General features: G+C 40.0%; 1 protein-coding gene across 4 annotated transcripts in view; it reads right to left on the bottom strand.

The window, feature by feature from the left end:
- Positions 1 to 1,659: 1,659 nt before the first annotated feature.
- cmss1 (cms1 ribosomal small subunit homolog) overlaps positions 1,660 to 19,577 on the bottom strand; it is a 53,114-nt gene continuing 35,196 nt past the window's right edge. For all 4 annotated transcript variants that reach the window (XM_033032639.1, XM_033032641.1, XM_033032642.1 and 1 more), the window contains 5 exons: positions 16,153 to 16,255; positions 14,290 to 14,350; positions 13,423 to 13,510; positions 4,574 to 4,662; positions 1,660 to 2,414 (listed from right to left, as the gene is read on the bottom strand). In XM_033032639.1, the coding sequence (XP_032888530.1) occupies positions 2,331 to 2,414; positions 4,574 to 4,662; positions 13,423 to 13,510; positions 14,290 to 14,350; positions 16,153 to 16,255 (425 nt within the window). In that variant the 3' untranslated portion in view covers positions 1,660 to 2,330. The remainder of the gene's footprint in view (positions 2,415 to 4,573; positions 4,663 to 13,422; positions 13,511 to 14,289; positions 14,351 to 16,152; positions 16,256 to 19,577) is intronic.

Here is a 19,577-nt window from a genome sequence, read left to right as displayed (position 1 = left end):
ATCACTTTAATTAGCACCATTCCTTTGTCCTGTTGTCTGGAATTAAGAACATTTATTGACTGGTATTCAGCTCCAAAATGACAAGGTGCCATTCATAATATCCTGTCACCTTTACTGTTTCCTTCTGATAAAGACAAAAACAATTAAAAATGCATTTAAACATTAATATCAATGCAATTACTGTAATAGCATCCCACTTCCATGCTTTTATTTTTCAATCCAATTTGGCAATCCTAGTTAAATAATAATAATAATAATAATGGATGGGATTTATATAGCGCCTTTCTAATACTCAAGGCGCTTTACATCGCATTATTCATTCACTCCTCACTCACACTCGGTGGTGGTAAGCTACTTCTGTAGCCACAGCTGCCCTGGGGCAGACTGACGGAAGCGTGGCTGCCATTCTGCGCCTACGGCCCCTCCGACCACCACCAATCACTCACACACATTCACACACAGGCAAAGGTGGGTGAAGTGTCTTGCCCAAGGACACAACGACAGTATGCACTCCAGGCGGGATTCGAACCGGCCACCTTCCGGTCGCCAGCCGAACACTTAGCCCATTGTGCCATCTGTCGTCCCAAATGAACAGGGCTATCCCCACCTATAGCTGACTGTGATTTAGCCAAGGGCTCAGATACATGGTGTGTACAACAGTTCTTCTGAACAGTGGACAAGAGTAGTAAATGTAAAGGAGATATATTTCCTCAGAAAATAAGACGAAAAATAAATGGAAGGGTCCTTTGGTGGTAATGTTATCCTGATATATTTTAAACCATGACAAAATAAAGAAAACATTTTATCCCTTTTATTTGATGCCTTTCTCTTCTGGGTCCCCACACAGTGTGATATAAAAATATTGGCAGTACCCTGTACTGAAAATCTGAAATAATAATAGAAGATGATGAAAGCCAGCAGGTCAGGAAGTACTGGGTGTGGAAGACAGAATGAATGCAATTTAATGACTCTTTGGCAGAAATATGAGATGTTATAAGGACCAAGCTATGGTAAAGTGCCAAGGAGACTTAATAAGTTATTGGCAGATATGAGATTAACGGCGTAAGACAAACAGGAAACAACATCTTAAAAAGTTTACAACTGGCTTATATCCAGACTCCTTTGCCTTTTTTAACCTTGTACATGTTTGACTCCAAACATTTGTTTGTGTGTCTAGTAGAAATCGTTTTTGTTTGTATGGCTGTAGAAACAGAGTTTCGTTCGAGCATCACTGAGGTTCAAATGACAATAAATATTGTATTGTATTGTATGAGGATGCAAGGTGACTTAGACAGGTTGAGTGAGTGGCAATGATAGCAATATGATGGCAGCCAGAATATCCAACATTAATCTCCAGCTGCACCTGAGAAGGCAAAATGTCTTTCAATTCATTGACAAGGGCAGAATTGGTGTGCAACAAACATTATTTGTGCCTGTACAATTTCATAATTACAACACACCTTTGACCATTGCATTCAGCCAAGAGTATTATTCCCATTCAAGTACATGTAAACTTAAATCCCAATGCTCAGTTATGTATTCACATGAACAAAATTGCTTAAAACTGAAATTTCCATTGATACATTTTTTAAATGCAATAACCATGCAAAACACATGATTTTCCAGTGTTAGTCTTCAAAAGCAGAGAGCCCCCAATGGTACAGCAGATCCATCCTTTATTGAAAGTCACAGCTTTTTGAAAACAACATTTTGATTTTCCAAATAACAGTTTCCTCATGTAAGAAGGTCTAATGTTTTAGAGTTTTACAAGTGAATACAATACCACCATGGTTTTCTGTTCGAGATTTTAACAATACAAACAGGAATCTCCATTACGTTAATTGACTGTTTTGATCACTTACACTGAACAAAGAATACTTATATTGAAGCTGGTTCGAAATACTTTGATTACTAATTTTAACCAGCATCAGAACTTAAAGCAAACCATTATTTTAAAATGTTTGTATCAGAATAGAGGTTCAAGATAAAAAAAATTCACTTCACAAAGAGTAAAAATAAAATAAAATCAGACAAGCTATTAAGAATGTGTAGGAAGGAACTGCAGATACTGGTTTAAACTGAAGATAGACACAAAATGCTGGAGTAACACAGCGGGACAGGCAGCATTGCTGGAGAGAAGGAATGGGTAGCGATTCGGGTCAAGACCCGAAACATACTGTCCCGCTGAGTTACTCCAGCATTTTGTGTCTAAGTTAATAAGAATGTTCTATGTTTTAATAAATTCTGAATTGAGAGAAAACCTTAATATTTCAAATGTCATATTGTCTGTTTTTAAACAAAAACAAACCAAGAGGTATCATTAAATGATGTCAGAAGAGGCCGAGTTTCACAGGTCCACTTTTAATGACCGGTACGATACTTGTCTCCAGCATTTTCAATGTTTCCTTTTTCACCTACAATATAAAGAATGCGATTTAGCTCAAAATGACATTAATTGTATAAGGTTCTGATCTTATACAGAAAATAATCAGCTTCTAAAGATGAAGGTAATGGTCAATGAAGTGCAAACAATCAGTTCATTTCGCACATTAAGAAAATGAATTACTGATTATACAATGAAAGGTTAATTCAAATTATATCTATGCATCCAAGGGGAATGGTACATATAGGGAATGTTTAACATAGAACATAGAATAGTACAATGCAGAAACAGGCCCTTCAGCTCACAATGTCCATGCTGAACATGATGCCGTTATTCTCCTCTGTCTGCATATGACCCATATCCCTTTATTCCCTGTATACCCATGTGCCTATCAAAAAGCCACTTAAATGCCACTATCATATCTGCCTCCACTACCATCCATGGCAACAAGTTCCAGGCATTCACCACTCTTTGTTTAAAAATCTTGCCCCACACATCTTCTTTAAACTTTGCCCCTCTGACCTGAAAGCTATGCCTTCGAGTCTTTGACCTTTCCATCCTAGGAAAAATGATCTGACTCTCTACCCTAACTACACCTCTCATAGTTTTATATAATTCCATCATGTCTCCCCTTAAACTCCAATGTTCCTGAGAAAATAATTCTAGTTTGTGCCACCACTCGTAATAGTTAATAGCCCCTAATGCAGACATCGTTCTGGTAAACCTCATCTGCACCCTCTTCAATGCCTCCTATAATGGAGTGACCAAAACTGTTCATAATACTCCAAATGCAGCCTCACCAAAGTTTTATAAAGCTACAATCTTTCCTGACTCATACTCGATGCCTTGACGAATGAAGGCAAGCATACTATCGGACTTCTTTGCCATTCTATATATTTGTGTAGTCACTTTCAGGGATCTACAGGCTTGGGACCCCAGGATCCTTCCATGCATCAATGTTGTTATGAGTTTTGCCATTAACTATATACTTTCCCCTTACTTTCAACCTCACAAACTGCAATACCTCACATTTGCTAAGATTAAATTCTATCTGCCATTTCTCCACCCAACCCCGTTGTATACTGGAAAGTTGATTAACATTGGTTTGGCTCCAAAAAGAAATGCCACAAACTGTCATTAATTCAAGTATTTTCAACCTGATTCCATTTCTGTAGCTCTACTGATACCTCTCTTGAAGTCTAAGCCAGATCCACATCACACTTTGCATTACACTGGAGATGGTGCAGACAAGGTAAAGTGCCTAACTTATGATCACAGGTTGAGCAGATTGGAGTTTAGAAGAATTGGAAGGTCAACACATTGAAACATGAGATCCTGAAGGAGCATGACAAGTTAGGTTGCTGAGAGGATATTTCGTCACATGGAGGAATTTAGTATGAGGGGACTTAATTTCAGAATAAGGGGTCAGCTTTGAAAATGGATTTGAGGGATAGTTTATTTTCTTAGAGGACTGTAAATCACTCCATCGACAGAGAAGGACAGTTTTTTGGACTCAAGAGGTTTAAGGAGATGGGCGAGAAAGTGGAACTGAGGACAATTTCAGATGAAGTATGATCTAAATGATCGACGGGGGAGGCTCTATTTCTGCTCCTACTTCTTATTTTCACAGCAGATTGTTATTGTCACCTCATCTTTAATCTGGCAAGAAGATTGTGAGCCCCACCCCTTTGCAGATCTTAATTTTTATTGACCAGTTATTCTAATGGAAGATTTCCTTTGTATAATGTTCTGTTAACATTACGTTCACATTAGGTTGGTTTTGCCTTGTCAAAGACTCTTTTTAACCTGCCAGTATATGAATTATCCATAGTGCAAATCTTGAATATCTCACTTTATGATTTTTATGTGCTATGGGTAGATTTAGCTGTTGCAATGAAAATTTAAAAAATGAAACAAAACATGATTCTATAGCGACCTGTTCTTGCCAATAATTACATCCATATTAGGACATTATACCAGATGTTAAATTTGATTACAAGTATAGACACAACATGACCTGCATTTTCAAATGAATTATAGATAATGAATTGGAACATATTTATTGGCATTTGATGCAGTAGACTTTCAATAAGCATTAATTATTTAATAATGTTCATACTGAAATCTGGTATTTTATTTACAGTTCTACAGAAACACGAGGTTATAGCTAATTTGGTAAATTATAGGTACCTCTGGAATATCCATTAGTCTCCTAAGCTTCTGATCTCGCCAATTCCAATCAAAGATGACATACTTCAGAGACTGCAGACTGAGTTCATCTGGTCAATATAAAAGAATGAATACTTAAATTTGTTAGTCATGATTATAATCATCCTAGAATTGGATTGTTAGTCATCAGTGATCTTTCAAGCACATCAAATTTTACATACTGTATTGCCCCTTACTAACACATGGTTCCTGACAAGTGGCATCATAAATGAGGAAGGATTTAGTATATAAAAAGATGTAGTATATAACATTTATATTTCTAATCTTTATCATGGACATGACATAATCTGAAATACATCAGACAAAACTATGCTTCAGTTTGACGCACGATCCACGATTTAACTATTAAACCTCAGATGTGAGAAAATGGTGACAGGAATTTTAAATTAAAACTTAGGTGAGTCAATGTTCCTTCATTGGCACTGGTGACAAAAAACATACACATATGTAAAACTGTAACTAGGTATTGGAATTCAAGCGAGAGCTAGATAGGGCTCTTAAAGATGGAGGAGTCAGGGGATATGGGGAGAAGGCAGGAACGGGGTACTGATTGGGGATGATCAGCCATGATCACATTGAATGGCGGTGCTGGCTCGAATGGCCGAATGGCCTACTCCTGCACCTATTGTCTATTGAAGTTATTATTTCTTTTGGCCTATAAGTTTTAAAGGAGTTATGGGGAGGTTGGACTGACCCACAAGTTAAGGGCCTAAATTAGGGCAAAGCCAACTTTCAAGACAGTGGATGGGAGCTTGCAGTGGGATGATTGGGAGAGTCTGTTTGCAGATAAGGAGACGGCTGGCAAGTGGGAGGCTTTCAAAAGTGAGATAGCAAGAGTACAGGGGCAGCAGGTTCTTGCTAGGGTGTAGAACATGGCCGGCAAGTTGACAAGAGATGTTGAGGTTATGGTCAGGATAAAGGGGACATATGTTAGAATTAGGCAGACAGGGTCAAGTGAAATGGGAATAAGAAACCGTGCTTTTTTTGTGACGTTGTGCTCTGGTAGAGTGATGTACAGCAACCCATAGCATCACGTGAAATGTTATATGCATAGCGACCTTCCGCATGACAAAAAAAACTAATAAGAAAAGTAGGAGCATGTTTAAGAGAGCAAACAGAAGAGCAAAAAGAGGACAAAAAAAAGATCTGGCAGATAAGGTAACAGAAAGTCCTAGGAGTTTTTATAGATATATTATTATTAAGAGTGAAAGAATGGCTAGGGAAAGAAGAGGTCCCCTTAAAGATTAATATGGCCGTCTTTATGTAGAACCACAAGAGATGAGGAAGATATTAAATGAGTATTTCTTACCCGTTTCTACTGAAGAGATGATCATGGCAACTAAGGAACTGAGGCTTATGAGTTGTGATGCTTTAGATCGTATGCAAATTACCAGAGAAGAAGTATTGGCAGTTTTAAAATGCATTAATATGGATAAATCTCTAGAGCCTGACAACATGCATCCTCAGACCTTGTGGAAAGCTTGGGAGGAAATTGCAGAGATATTTGTATCATCTTCAGCCACAGGTGAAGTTCTGGGTGACTGAAGTGTGGTTAATGTTGCACCATTATTTAAGAAGGGCAGCAAGGACAAGTGAGGGTACTACAGGCTGGGAAATCTGACCTAAATGGAGGAAAAGTTGTTGAAGGCAATTCTTAGGTTCAGGATTTACCAGCATTTGGAGAGCATGGACTGATTAGTGATAGTCAGCATAGCTTTGTGCGTGGAAAATCATGTCTCAAGAATCTGATAGAGAATTTGGAAGAGGTCACAAAGAGGATTGGCGAGAGCAGGGCAGTGGAGGAAGTTTACATGTACTTTAGCACAGTCTTTTATAAGGTCCCATGCTGGTCTGGAAGGTTGGACTCCATAGAATCCAAGTTGAGCTAGCCAATTGGATTCAAAATTAGGTGGGAGGAAGGAATCAAAGGGTAGTTGTGGGGGGCTGTTTTTCTGATCGGAGGCCTGTAATCAATGAAGTGGTGTAGGGGTTGTGCTATGCCCACTGTCCTTTATTATCTAAATTAATGATTTGGTGAACATTGTTAGTATATTTGCAATGACATAAAAATAGGTGATACTAGACTAAGTGGGACCCGTTGGGTCCCAGCATCACACAGGAGGGCTGGTCATGCAACGCATTATTCCACCTCTCCACCAATTCTAATATTGGTGGCCATTTGGGGGGGGGGGGGGGGCTTTCTGGAGCGCTAGTATGGTGTTGTGGGCTGAAGGGACTGGTTTCCAGAGGGCTAGTATGCAAATTGTGCGCCAAATGGATTCTTGGGCTGGCGTCTCAGTCAATCAAGCTTGTTGTGCTGGCAACTCACTCACTCACGGCTGGTGGGCTGGTAGCTGACTCACGGCTAATCCTTGAAATTCTATTTCAGGCAGGGTATAAGGCCACCAAATTCAAGTGCAGTTTCTTACCACTTCTAGCAGGGTGCAAGGCCACCAAATTCAAGTGCAGTTTCATACCATTTGAAGTAGGGTGCAAAGCCACTAAAGACAGCGAGTCGTGACCTCTCCCTCCTCCATCTTGCAGAGACTGAGCCACACCCACATTTCCGGGTTTTATAAACCCCCCCCCCCACCGGAAAAGTTGTGGCTTTCATGGAGTGATTGACAGGAGAGAGATTCTCAACATTTAAAAAAAAACTAATAACACTTTTATTTTTCATTGATGGGAAGAATTCTCTGCATCTGCTCAGCGGAGGGGGACTGAGTAAAATGGCCAAAAATCACAGCCGTAAGTGGCAGCGTTTTATCTAAAATCAATATACAGTGCAAACAGTAAGTAAGTGCATTTACAGTAGTGCCTTTTAACTTCAAGCCAAAGCACCCAAGCCACCATTTGCAGTGCCTTTCAACTTCAGGCCAAAGCACCCAAGCCACCATTTGCAGTAAGTAGTGGCTTTCAACTTCAAACCACACCCAAGCCACCATTAGCAGTAAATAGTGCCTTTCAACTTCAAGCCAATGCACCTAAGCCACCATTTGCAGTAAGTAGTGCCTTTCAACTTCAAGCCAATGCACCCAAGCCACCATTTGCAGTAAGTAGTGCCTTTTCTACTTCAAGCCAAAGCTTCAAGCCACCATTTGCAGTAAGTAGTGGCTTTCAACTTCAAACCAAAGCTCCCAAGCCACCACTTGCAGTAAGTAGTGCCTTTCAACTTCATGCCACCATTTGCAATGCCTTTCAACTTAATGCCAAAGCACCCAAGCTACAATTTGCAGTAAGTAATGCCTTTCAACTTAAAGCCAAAGCACCCAAGCCACCATTTGCAGTAAGTAGTGCCTTTCAACTTCAAGCCAAAGCTCCCACACCCCCATTTGCAGTAAGTAATGCATTTTAACTTCAAGCCATTGCACCCAAGCCACCATCTGCAGTAAGTAGTGCCTTTCAACTTCAAGCCACACCCAAGCCACCATTTGCAGTAAGTAGTGCCTTTCAACTTCAAGCCAAAGCACCCAAGCCACACCCAAGCCACCATTTGCAGTAAGTAGTGCCTTTCAACTTCAAGCCACACCCAAGCCATCATTTGCAGTAAGTGGTGTCTTTCAACTTCAAGCCACACCCAAGCCACCATTTGTAGTAAGTAGTGCCTTTCAACTTCAAGCCAAAGCAACCAAGCCACCATTTGCAGTAAGTAGTGCCTTTCAACTTCAAGTCAAAGCTCCCACGCCACCATTTGCAGTAAGTAGTGCCTTTCAACTTCATGCCACCAGTTGCAGTAAGTGGTGTCTTTCAACTTCAAGCCACACCCAAGCCACCATTTGCAGTAAGTAGTGCCTTTCAACTCCAAACCACACCCAAGCCATCATTTGCAGTAAGTGGTGTCTTTCAACTTCAAACCACACCCAAACCACCATTAGCAGTAAGAAGTGCCTTTTCTACTTCAAGCCAAAGCAACCAAGCCACCATTTGCAGTCAGTAGTGCCTTTCAACTTCAAGCCAAAGCAACCAAGCCACCATTTGCAGTAAGTAGTGCCTTTCAACTTCAAGCCAAAGCAACCAAGCCACCATTTGTAGTAAGTAGTGCCTTTCAACTTCAAGCCAATGCTCCCAAGCCACCATTTGCAGTAAGTAGTGGCTTTCAACTTCAAACCAAAGCTCCAAAGCCACCACTTGCAGTAAGTAGTGCCTTTCAACTTCATGCCACCATTTGCAATGCCTTTCAACTTAATGCCAAAGCACCCAAGCTACAATTTGCAGTAAGTAGTGCCTTTCAACTTCAAGCCAAAGCAACCAAGTCACCATCTGCAGTAAGTAGTGCCTTTCAACTTCAAGCCACACCCAAGCCACCATTTGCAGTAAGTAGTGCCTTTCAACTTCAAGCCAAAGCAACCAAGCCACCATTCGCAGTAATAGTGCCTTTCAACTTCAAGCCAAAGCTCCCAAGCCTCCATCTGCAGCAAGTAGTGCCTTTCAACTTCGTCAAAGCTCCCAAGCCACCATTTGCAGTAAGTAGTGCCTTTCAACTTCATGCCACCATTTGCAGTAAGTGGTGTCTTTCAACTTCAAGCCATTGCACCCAAGCCACACCCAAGCCATAATTTGCAGTAAGTAGTGCCTTTCAACTTCAAGCCACACCCAAGCCATCATTTGCAGTAAGTGGTGTCTTTCAACTTCAAGCCACACCCAAGCCATCATTTGCAGTGTAGTGCCTTTCAACTTCAAAGCTCCCAAGCCACCATTTGCAGTAAGTGGTGCCTTTCAACTTCAAGCCATTGCACCCAAGCCACCATTTGCAGTAAGTACTGCCTTTCAACTGCAAGCCAAAGCACCCAAGCCACTATTTGCAGTAAGTAGTGTCTTTCAACTTCATGCAACCATTTGCAGTAAGTAGTGCCTTTCAACTTCAAGCCAATGCACCCACTCCCCCCCATTTGCAGTAAGTAGTGCCTTTCAACTTCAAGCCACACCCAAGCCATCATTTGCATAAAGTAGTGCCTTTCAACTTCAAGCCAAAGCAACCAAGCCACCATTCGCAGTAATAGTGCCTTTCAACTTCAAGTCAAAGCAACCAATCCACCATTTGCAGTAAGTAGTGCCTTTCACCTTCATGCCACCATTTGCAGTAAGTGGTGTCTTTCAACTTCAAGCCACACCCAAGCCACCATTGTGGGCTTTCTTGAGCGCTAGTATGAACCATTTTAGAACAAATAGACTTTTTTTTGCAAACTTTAGAACCAATAGACATTTTTTTGCAAGCTTTAGAACGAATAGACATTTTTTGCAAGCTTTAGAACCAATAGACATTTTTTGGCAAGCATTTTAGAACCAATAGACATTTTTTGGCAAGCTTTAGAACCAATAGTCATTTTTTTGCAAGCTTTAGAACCAATAGACATATTTTTGCCAGCTTTAGAACCTATAGACATATTTTTGCAAGCTTTAGAACCAATAGAGACACGTTTTTCAAGCTTTAGAACCAATGGACATTTTTTTGCAAGCTTTAGAACCAATGGACATTTTTTTTGCAAGCATTAGAACCAATGGACATTTTTTGCAAGTTTTAGAACCAATAGACACTTTTTGCAAGCTTTAGAACCAATAGACATTTTTTTGCAAGCTTTAGAACCAATAGACTTTTTTTGCAAGCTTTAGAACCAATAGACACTTTTTTTGCAAGCTTTAGAACCAATAGACACATTCTGCAAGCATTTTAGAACCACTAAGGGCACTTACATTTGAGTAGATATGTGTTCAGTGTTATTCACAGCTCAGAGAGACGTGACCCTCTGCCTTCCTCCATCTTGAAGAGAATGTGTGGCACACCACTTCCTGGTTTTATAGTCCCTCCTCCCTGCCGCCAGCGGGGGCAGCAGAGAGAATGGGGAATTTTGTAAAAACATTAATATCTCTGTCATTTTTAATCGACGGGAAAAATCCTCGGCACACATGCGGTGGAAGGGGGCTCTGAGCGAGGTGGCCAAAAATGACGGCCGTAGGTCGCGGCGTTCTCTCTAAAATCGCAGCACAGATGGCCAAAACCGGTCAAGAACAGACTTTTAGTAATAAAGATAGATAGATAGATAGATAGATAGATAGATAGATAGATAACAATAAGGAAGGATCTCATCCGACTGGAAGGAGGTTTACAGCAGTATGTAAATCAGTTGGGAAGGTGGCCCAAGGAATGGCAAATGGAATTTGCCTCTTCCATTTGACAAGTGGAATTTAACTCTCACAAGTATGAGTTGTTGTACATTGTTATGTCAACCCAAATACACAGTAAATAGCAGACCACTGGGGAATGTTGTAGAAATAAGAGATATGGGTGAACTGGTGCTTGGCTCCCTGAAAGGTGAGAATCAGGTTGTCAGGGTGGTGAAGAAAGCGCCTGGCACGCTTGCCCATTTTGGGTAAGGTATTGTGTACAACAGGTGTTCAAGCTGCGTGGTGAGACCACATTTAGAGTACTATGCGCAGTTGAAGGAAGGATGTATTTAAGTTAGAAACAGTGCAGAAGAGGATCACCAGGATGTTACCTGGACTTGAGGCTTGAATTACAGACTAGATAGGCTGGGACTATTTTCGTTGGAACCGAGGAGGAAGAGTGCCTTATTGAGGTACACCTTATTGAGGCGTACATGATCACAGAGGACATGGATAAAGTGAATGCTCAGTCTTTTTCCCAGGATAGAGGATTTTAAAACTAGAGTGCACTGTCTTAAGGTGAGAGATTTAAGAGGGACCTGAGGAACATCTTTTTTCAGTCAGAGGATACTCCATATCTGAAATTAGTTGCCAGAGAAAGTTATAAAAGTGGATACAATGATGGCTTTTAAAATACATTGGAAATGTTTTGAGGGATATGGGCCAAATGCAGGCAAGTGGGACGAGCCCGAAGGACCTGGTTCCATGTTGTGTATCTCTACGATTCACACATTCCACTAATCTCAGAGCTATAACTGTTTTATCTTTCATTTTCTTAAGATGAACCCCTTCCCTTTCATTCCCAGTTGATTATTTCCCCTTTCCCCAACTGTTATTGGTAGTGATCAACAAAATCTACATCCTTAAGTATCGTTCCCTATTTATCACATTCTCTCACCATCTACCCAACCCATCCTGCAACTCTTGCAATCTATTTCACTCCCAACTCATAATTTTAATATTCCTCTCCCTTTTCCTACTCCTTCATTACTCCTTTATTGTCACCAATTTCCGCCATCTATATCCAACCAGAACATTTGTTGATTGCTACCCCTTCTCTCCAACCGCTGTAGGCCATTCTTTACTTTCCTCTGCCCAATTTACTTGGATGTTTTCCCATGTCATCTCAGTGCACCTGCTTATGGACCAAGCATCCTTGCTTTTGAACATCTCCTCTGGCATCAATAGGCTCTCAGGTGCTAATTCTGGGCTCTGCTTGCATAACAAAATTTCAGAATCGTTATGGCACAGAAAACAATTGTTCAGCTCGTTAAGAGATGCCAGCTGTTGGTAGAGAGACCTTGCCAGTCCCCTTCACTTGTTTCTGCCTTCATAACGCTCCAGACTCGAACACAGAACATAGAAAAGTACAGCTCAGGAACAGGCCCTTTGGCCAACAATGTATCTGCCAAATATAGTGCCAAAATATACTAATCTCATCTGCCTGCAAATTATCCATATCCTTGTGCTTATTATTTTCCAGATTATTTCTGCTAGAAGTACTCAATGGGTTAGGTACTACCTGTAGGTATAAAAATAAAGTAAAAGTGCACATTGATAATTTTCATTGGGGCCAGAAACCTTTATAATTCAAAGGTTTTAAATTACAGAAAAGGGTGAGGGTTGAAGATATTGCCAATTATAGAATGGAGATGAAGAGAGACTGAATGGCACAAAATGTCATGGCACTGACTAAGAGTGAATGATGAAGGAGTAGTTAACTGCAGCTGATCTCTCTGAAGAAGATGACAAGTTATCAACCTGCAATATTAACTCAAGTTTCCTCCCTTCAAGGGACTGCCTGACCTGCCTAATACTTCTAACACACTCTGTTACACATCAGTTTTCCAGCATAGAAACATAGAAAATAGGTGCAGGAGTAAACCATTCGGCCCTTCGAGCCAGCACCGTCATTCAATATGATCGTGGTTGGTCATCGAAAATCAGTATCCCATACTGGCTTTTTCGCCATATCCCTTAATTCCCTCAGCCCTAAGAGCTAAATCTAACTCTCTCTTGAAAACACCCAGTGAATTGGCCTCCATTGCCTTCTGTGGCAGAGAATTCCACAGACTCACTACTCGCTGGGTGAAAACGTTTTTCCTCATCTCAGTCCTAAATGGCCTACCCCTTATTCTTACACTGTGACCCCTGTCATATGGCTCCTGGTTTGTATATTTACCCTCTCCAAAGATGTACAAGTTTGTAGGAAGGAACTGCAGTTGCTCAGTCTGAAGAAGTGTCTCGACCTGAAATGTTACCTATTCCTTTTCTCCAGAGATGCTGTCTGAACCGCTGAGTTACTCCTGCTTTTTGTGTCTATCTTACAGGTTTGTAGGTTAATTAGCTTGGTATAAAATGTAAAATAGTCCCTCGTGTGTGTAGGATAGTGTTAATGTGCGGGGATCGCTGGTCAGTGCAGATTCGGTGGGCCGAGGGGTCTATTTCTGTGCTGTATCTCTAAACAATAAAAAACGTTTCTATTTACAGATCAGCAGCATGATACATTATTGCGCAAGTCACATGATCAATTTTAATTACAGTACCAACTAAACAAGAAAAGTTAAATGTGAACAGACTAAAGCAGATTAACTCTGAATAGACTGAAAATATAAAAGCAAACAATTACAGAGTACAGGATTTCCTACCAAGGTCTATCAGATTTCTAATCCGTCCAGGTGTTCCTACACCAATATGTACAACCCCTTTCGAGAGCCATTTTATCTGTTCTTCAATCTGGATAAGAAAAATAACGCAATTAGAATTTGTAATAAATGGTAAGGAAACAATGCAAAATTAGATTGTAAGTATGCAGATTGATGCATGATCTTAAAATATTTTGTTTTATTGCTAATTGACAAAGGGACAATTAATATTGCGCTGAGCTAATACTGGCAAAAGATTAGCCAGCAATCCTATTCCCTATTTCCTAAAGCATCAAATAGAATATCTTCTTTTAAAAATGAATGTGAAAATGTCACAAATTTCCCATGAATTTATTTTCATGTTTTTGTGCATATCGGAGAGGTCTGTACAATCCAATATGAACTTTTGAAGAGAAAGCAGAACATAGTACAATGCAACAACAGACCCTTCGACCCACAATGTCCGTGCTGAGCCCTTAAATTAATCTCTTCTGGCTGCACGTGATCCATATCCCTCCATTCCCTGCATATCCATGTGTCTATCCAAAAGCCTTTTAAATGCCACTATCATATCTGCCTCCACCACCACCCTTGGCAGCACAATCCAGGCACTCATCACTCTCTGTTTATAAAACATGCCCCCACATAGTAAAGAGGTCCTCTTTAATTTAAAATGGAGAGGGGGAAATCTCTGCGATAATATAGTTCAATTATATTTTGTTAAATGTAAGCAAAATATTCCTAATGGTCATAAAGTACAAATGGAAAGCTATTATTTTGCTGATTTATAGTCAATTGCTGAAGAAGAGTGAAATGAAGCCACTATTAGAATTTGTATTATTTTAAAGTGGTAATGAGATTCATCTTTACCTTTATATGCTTAGCAAACAATTTTAGAATCTTACAGTTGTCTTTAAAAGATGCAATCAGCCTGCAAAAACAAACACAATATAACTATTATTGTTCGTGCCTGTTAAATATGTCAATGCTTGCATTTAAAAACCTCAGAGATGAATGTCATTTGACCTGTCAATGTTCAGGAGCAAAAACGGACGAAGAATATTATAACAAAGAATATTCGCAGAGGTGTCTCAAACTAAAGGGCTTAAGTTTAGGTTATGGAATAACTGGTTCACAGGGGACCTGATAAAGATTATTTTTCACTGAGTGGTGCAGGCAGGTTCACAACAATTAAGTAGTAATTCAGATGAGAATTGGAATCATCAAGACATGGAAGCCTATGGACCAAGCACTGGTCAATGCGATTAGTGTGGCTTGGTACTTGATGGCGTGCATGCACATGATGGGTCAAAGGACCAGTTTCTGTGCTGTATGATTCAGCAGTTCTATGGTGATCTTTCTGCAATTCACTGACATTTCAGTTCAGTTCAGTTTAGATTAGTTTATTGTCACATGTACCGAAGTACAGTGAAAAGCTTTTGTTTCGTGTTATCCAGTCAGCGGAAAGACAATACATGATTACAATCGAGCCATTTACAATCGAGCCATTTACATGATATTTCCTTATCATGTATAGATACATGATAAGGGAATAATGTTTAGTTATTTGGATACTCATCTGCCTGACATTTAAGGCATTGACAAAAGGACACAGTAGCAAGTCTAACTGAGTGTAGATCTGCAAGCCTATTTGTTTCAATTGAGATTTTATGCCCATGAGGTACAAAGCCAAGAGTCAGGCAAAGAATAATTTTAAATAATGGATGCTTCCTGTATTTTATAATTGCTTAACAGTGCATTTTAAGAACACATTTGAGAACTGACTAAAATAAAGTCAGGGCTCTAACTTAGTCTTCTGCCAAATTTTCTCACAGTTGTTTTGTGGGCATAGCTTGTTCTCATCTATCCATGTGATACAATGATGTTGGGTGCATTCAGGAGGTTTTCTTTCTGCAAGGCTTTCTGATAACCTAAGATGAATGCAACACCATTAGGTATTTGCGCTGTAAGTACATGTGGGCAGGGCATTAAGCAGGCACAGCAAAATCTGGCTCACTTTAACTGGGAAATTTAAAAGTGTGCACAACATATGGGCAACATGAGTGGAGCAACGATGCCACAGGCAAAATTAACTTTAGAACTCATCCAAATGCTACCAGCAAACCAATACAAACACAAGCATCAAACACGCCATTAGGCCAAGCTTGTCTGGGTAATTTCTTCACAGCAGGGGAAACGATCCAAGTGTGGATTCAGAGGGAATTCAGTCTGCTTATCATCAAGTTTTCACAAAGAATTAACAGCAAGAAAAAAACATTAGCTATTAGCATTCATTTTATGTGCATTACAAATAACTGCCATTGCAGGAGAACTGTGCTGGACTTCCAAGAAAGAAACACTACTGGCTGTAAAATGCAAAAGCCTAGAACAGTGGTAACACTCTTGCCATCGAATTAGAAGACCATGAGTTAATAGGATTCCAGAATGGGCAATATATTGTAGATCGGCATTTTTGTGGAATACTGCTTTGTTAAATGAGTTCTTTTTGGGGGCAAAACATTAAATTGTAGCTATTTTCAGTAAAGATCGTAGAGGAACATGGTAGCTCTTCTCCAGTTCTTACTAAGCTTTATTCCTCACTGCTAAATACAATCAAGATTGACAAATGATCAATATTAGCACAGCTTTGATTGCAACAACATACTGCAGTAGAGGAAAAAATGCAATGAGATGTCTGTGAGATGCTTTGGATACCCTGAGGTCTATCCTTACCTGATCATCTCGAGGGCTCGGAGGGCAGAGCTGCATATTATCAATATCAGTACAGATTTGTTCTTGGTGTGGTCCTTGCACAATTTCACCCACTTGGGGCAAACTACAAGGAGAGAGAAACCCATCAACATGTTTTATAAACGGCAGACTCATTTAAAATAAACTTATATAATGTGGAAAGACATTTCCATTGCCTGCTTAAATTCCTAGCAAAAGCACAGTAAAACATGCACTAACATAAACAATAAAATTGATTCAAAAAATCCTAAAAATATATAAACCCTCAAATCACTCTGTCACATTTGTCGTATGATATTTTAATCTTGTTATTAATTGAAAGTCTATGCTTAATCTTGAATTTAAAAAATCCAAGGAATAGGACGTACATGGTAAATGGTAGGGAATTAAAGAATGCGGGTGAACAGAGGGATCTGGGAATAACTGTGCACAGTTCCCTGAAAGTGGAATCTCATGTAGATAGGGTGGTAAAGAAAGCTTTTGGTGTGCTGGCCTTTATAAATCAGAGCATTGAGTATCGAAGTTGGGATGTAATGTTAAAATTGTACAAGGCATTGGTGAGGCCAATTCTGGAGTATGGTGTACAATTTTGGTCGACTAATTATAGGAAGGATGTCAACAAAATAGAGAGAGTACAGAGGAGATTTACTAGAATGTTGCCTGGGTTTCTGCAACTAAGTTACAGAGAAAGGTTGAACAAGTTAGGGCTTTATTCTTTGGAGCGCAGGAGGTTAAGGGGGGACTTGATAGAGGTCTTTAAAATGATGAGAGGGATAGACAGAGTTGACGTGGATAAGCTTTTCCCACTGAGAGTAGGGAAGATTCAAACAAGGGGACATGACTTGAGAATTAAGGGACAGAAGTTTAGGGGTAACATGAGGGGGAACGTTTTTACTCAGAGAGTGGTGGCTGTGTGGAATGAGCTTCCAGTGAAGGTGGTGGAGGCAGGTTCGTTTTTATCATTTAAAAATAAATTGGATAGTTATATGGACGGGAAAGGAATGGAGGGTTATGGTCTGAGCGCAGGTATATGGGACTAGGGGTGAATACGTGTTCGGCACGGACTAGAAGGGTCGAGATGGCCTGTTTCCGTGCTGTAATTGTTATATGGTTATATAATATAAATCTGATATGATGCTTGATAAAGCATTTAGCATTTTACGATGCTGTGAACATTCATAGTAGCATACTTGTGTACATTTCAGCCATGGAGTAGATCCACAAACATTCAATCCAAATCTCAGTCTACGCAGTAACATAAAACTATACGGATCTCTAGAGGATATTTTATTTGGTGTAGTATTAAATGCAAGAAACTATCAGGATTACGTTGCTTTAAAAACAGCAAATGAATAATAATGCATGCATTTTGATAAAGTAACATAATATATTTGACCGTTCTCACATTTGCAAAGCCTATAGGAAACAAATTGATGACAAAATGTAAAATCACAGCAATGTCATTCAATTGTCTATGCTGTGACAAATGAACAGCATTAGATGACAGCTGCAACCCTTATTAAAGCAAGATTGACTTCAGCTTGATGGTCACTCAGGAAAAAATAACGGATCTTTTGAGCTTGTTTGTGTTCCCTCAGAATGTTGACATTAGGAGGGTGCACAAAGCATCTGCTTTCCTCTGCAGAAGACAATTCCAAAACAAATCCTAAAAACTTTCTGTTCAAAAGGGAACTGCAGATGCTGGAATATCGAAGGTACACAAAATTGCTGGAGGAACTCAGCGGGTGCAGCAGCATCTATGGAGCGAAGGAAATAGGCGACGTTTCGGGCCGAAACCCTTCGGTTCATGTTTCGGCCCGAAACGTCGCCTATTTCCTTCGCTCCATAGATGCTGCTGCATCCGCTGAGTTCCTCCAGCAATTTTGTGTACCTAAAAACTTTCTGGCAGGTTAAATGCCAAAAAAATGTCTTATGCGGGTCAACTTTAAAATATGGTTTTAATCTCTGCTGTATTTATACTGCAGCTGAGGTAAGCTTGGTGGGTTTGTATGGTTTGCCAATGAATATGGAACATCAGTCTTTTGTCACTTTTCACAGTATTTGAAATGGAGACAGTCTGAAGAAGTGTCCTAATCCGAAACGTCACCTATCCATGTTCTCCAACGATGCTGCCTCGCCCGCTGAGTTATTACAGCACTTTGTCTCTTCTCTTGGACATGCAATACCATTTTTCAGTGTCAGTATCAAGTATAACTACACCTTCAGTTATTTATCTATCCATTCTAAACATATTGCAGCTGATGTCATGGGAATCGAGTCTGACAGATTAAACTTCAAACTAATAATTAAACATGAATTAATCATTTAATTTTGATAAAATAAATGCCTAATCATTCCTAATCTGGTAAATTAGCTGAATGGTTTTCATATGCATCTGCCTGCAAAATCTAATGTTAAACTTTACAAACATAAAAATGTGATAGTTACTTATACAAGTACTTTCTCAGTTGGGGTTGAAATGAGGCATTACAACAAGTACAATACAATACAATAAGTATGTTATTAATGTAGTAGTTTTTGGTGCAGTTTTTTTAATGGGAATACCAGCAATTGTAATAATGCTAAGTATATGACGGAATCAATTACCAACTGTGGATGGTTGATGAGACAGGACATTGCTGAAAGATTATAGACCCAACACATCATCACTATTGCTGTTCAGAGGTCACCACTTTGCTAAAGATGCCCAGAATTGTCTGTTTTATTTCAGATTTCAAGTGCTTGCAGTATTTCTTTTTGGATATTTCTAATCTTGCTTTCTGGATATGGTGAATAGTATTTAAATTTGGCTGCCTTAAATGCTTTAATACCATCATCCCCTCCAAGCTGGTTACCAAGCTCTCAGATCTGGGTCTCTGCACATCCCTCTGCAATTGGATCCTCGACTTCCTCATTCACAGACCACAGTCTGTCCATATTGGTAGAAATGTGTCATCCTCGATAACAATCAGCACGGGAGCACCTCAAGGCTGCGTGCTCAGCCCCCTTCTGTACTCACTCTATATTCATGAATGCGTAGCCGGACATAGTGCAAACTACATCATCAAGTTCGCCGACCACACCACTCTTGTGGGATGTATCACTGATGGGGACGAGTCAGTGTATAGAAGTGAGATCGACCAATTGACAATAACCTAGCTCTCAACACCAGCAACACCAAGGAACTGATTGTGGACTTCGGAAGGGGTAGGATGGGGACCCACAGTCCCGTTTATATAAACGGGTCGATGGTGGAAAGGGTCAAGAACTTCAAATTCCTGGGCGAAGATTTCCGAAGATCTCTCCTGGTCCCATAACACTGATGCAATTATAAAGAAAGCACATCAATGCCTCTACTTCTTGAGAAGATTACGGAGAGTCGGTATGTCAAGGAGGACTCTCTCGAA

Source organism: Amblyraja radiata, chromosome 14, assembly GCF_010909765.2.
Source record: "Amblyraja radiata isolate CabotCenter1 chromosome 14, sAmbRad1.1.pri, whole genome shotgun sequence".
NCBI classification, from domain to species: Eukaryota; Metazoa; Chordata; class Chondrichthyes; order Rajiformes; family Rajidae; genus Amblyraja; species Amblyraja radiata.
This window is presented reverse-complemented; position numbering and strand designations above follow the sequence as displayed.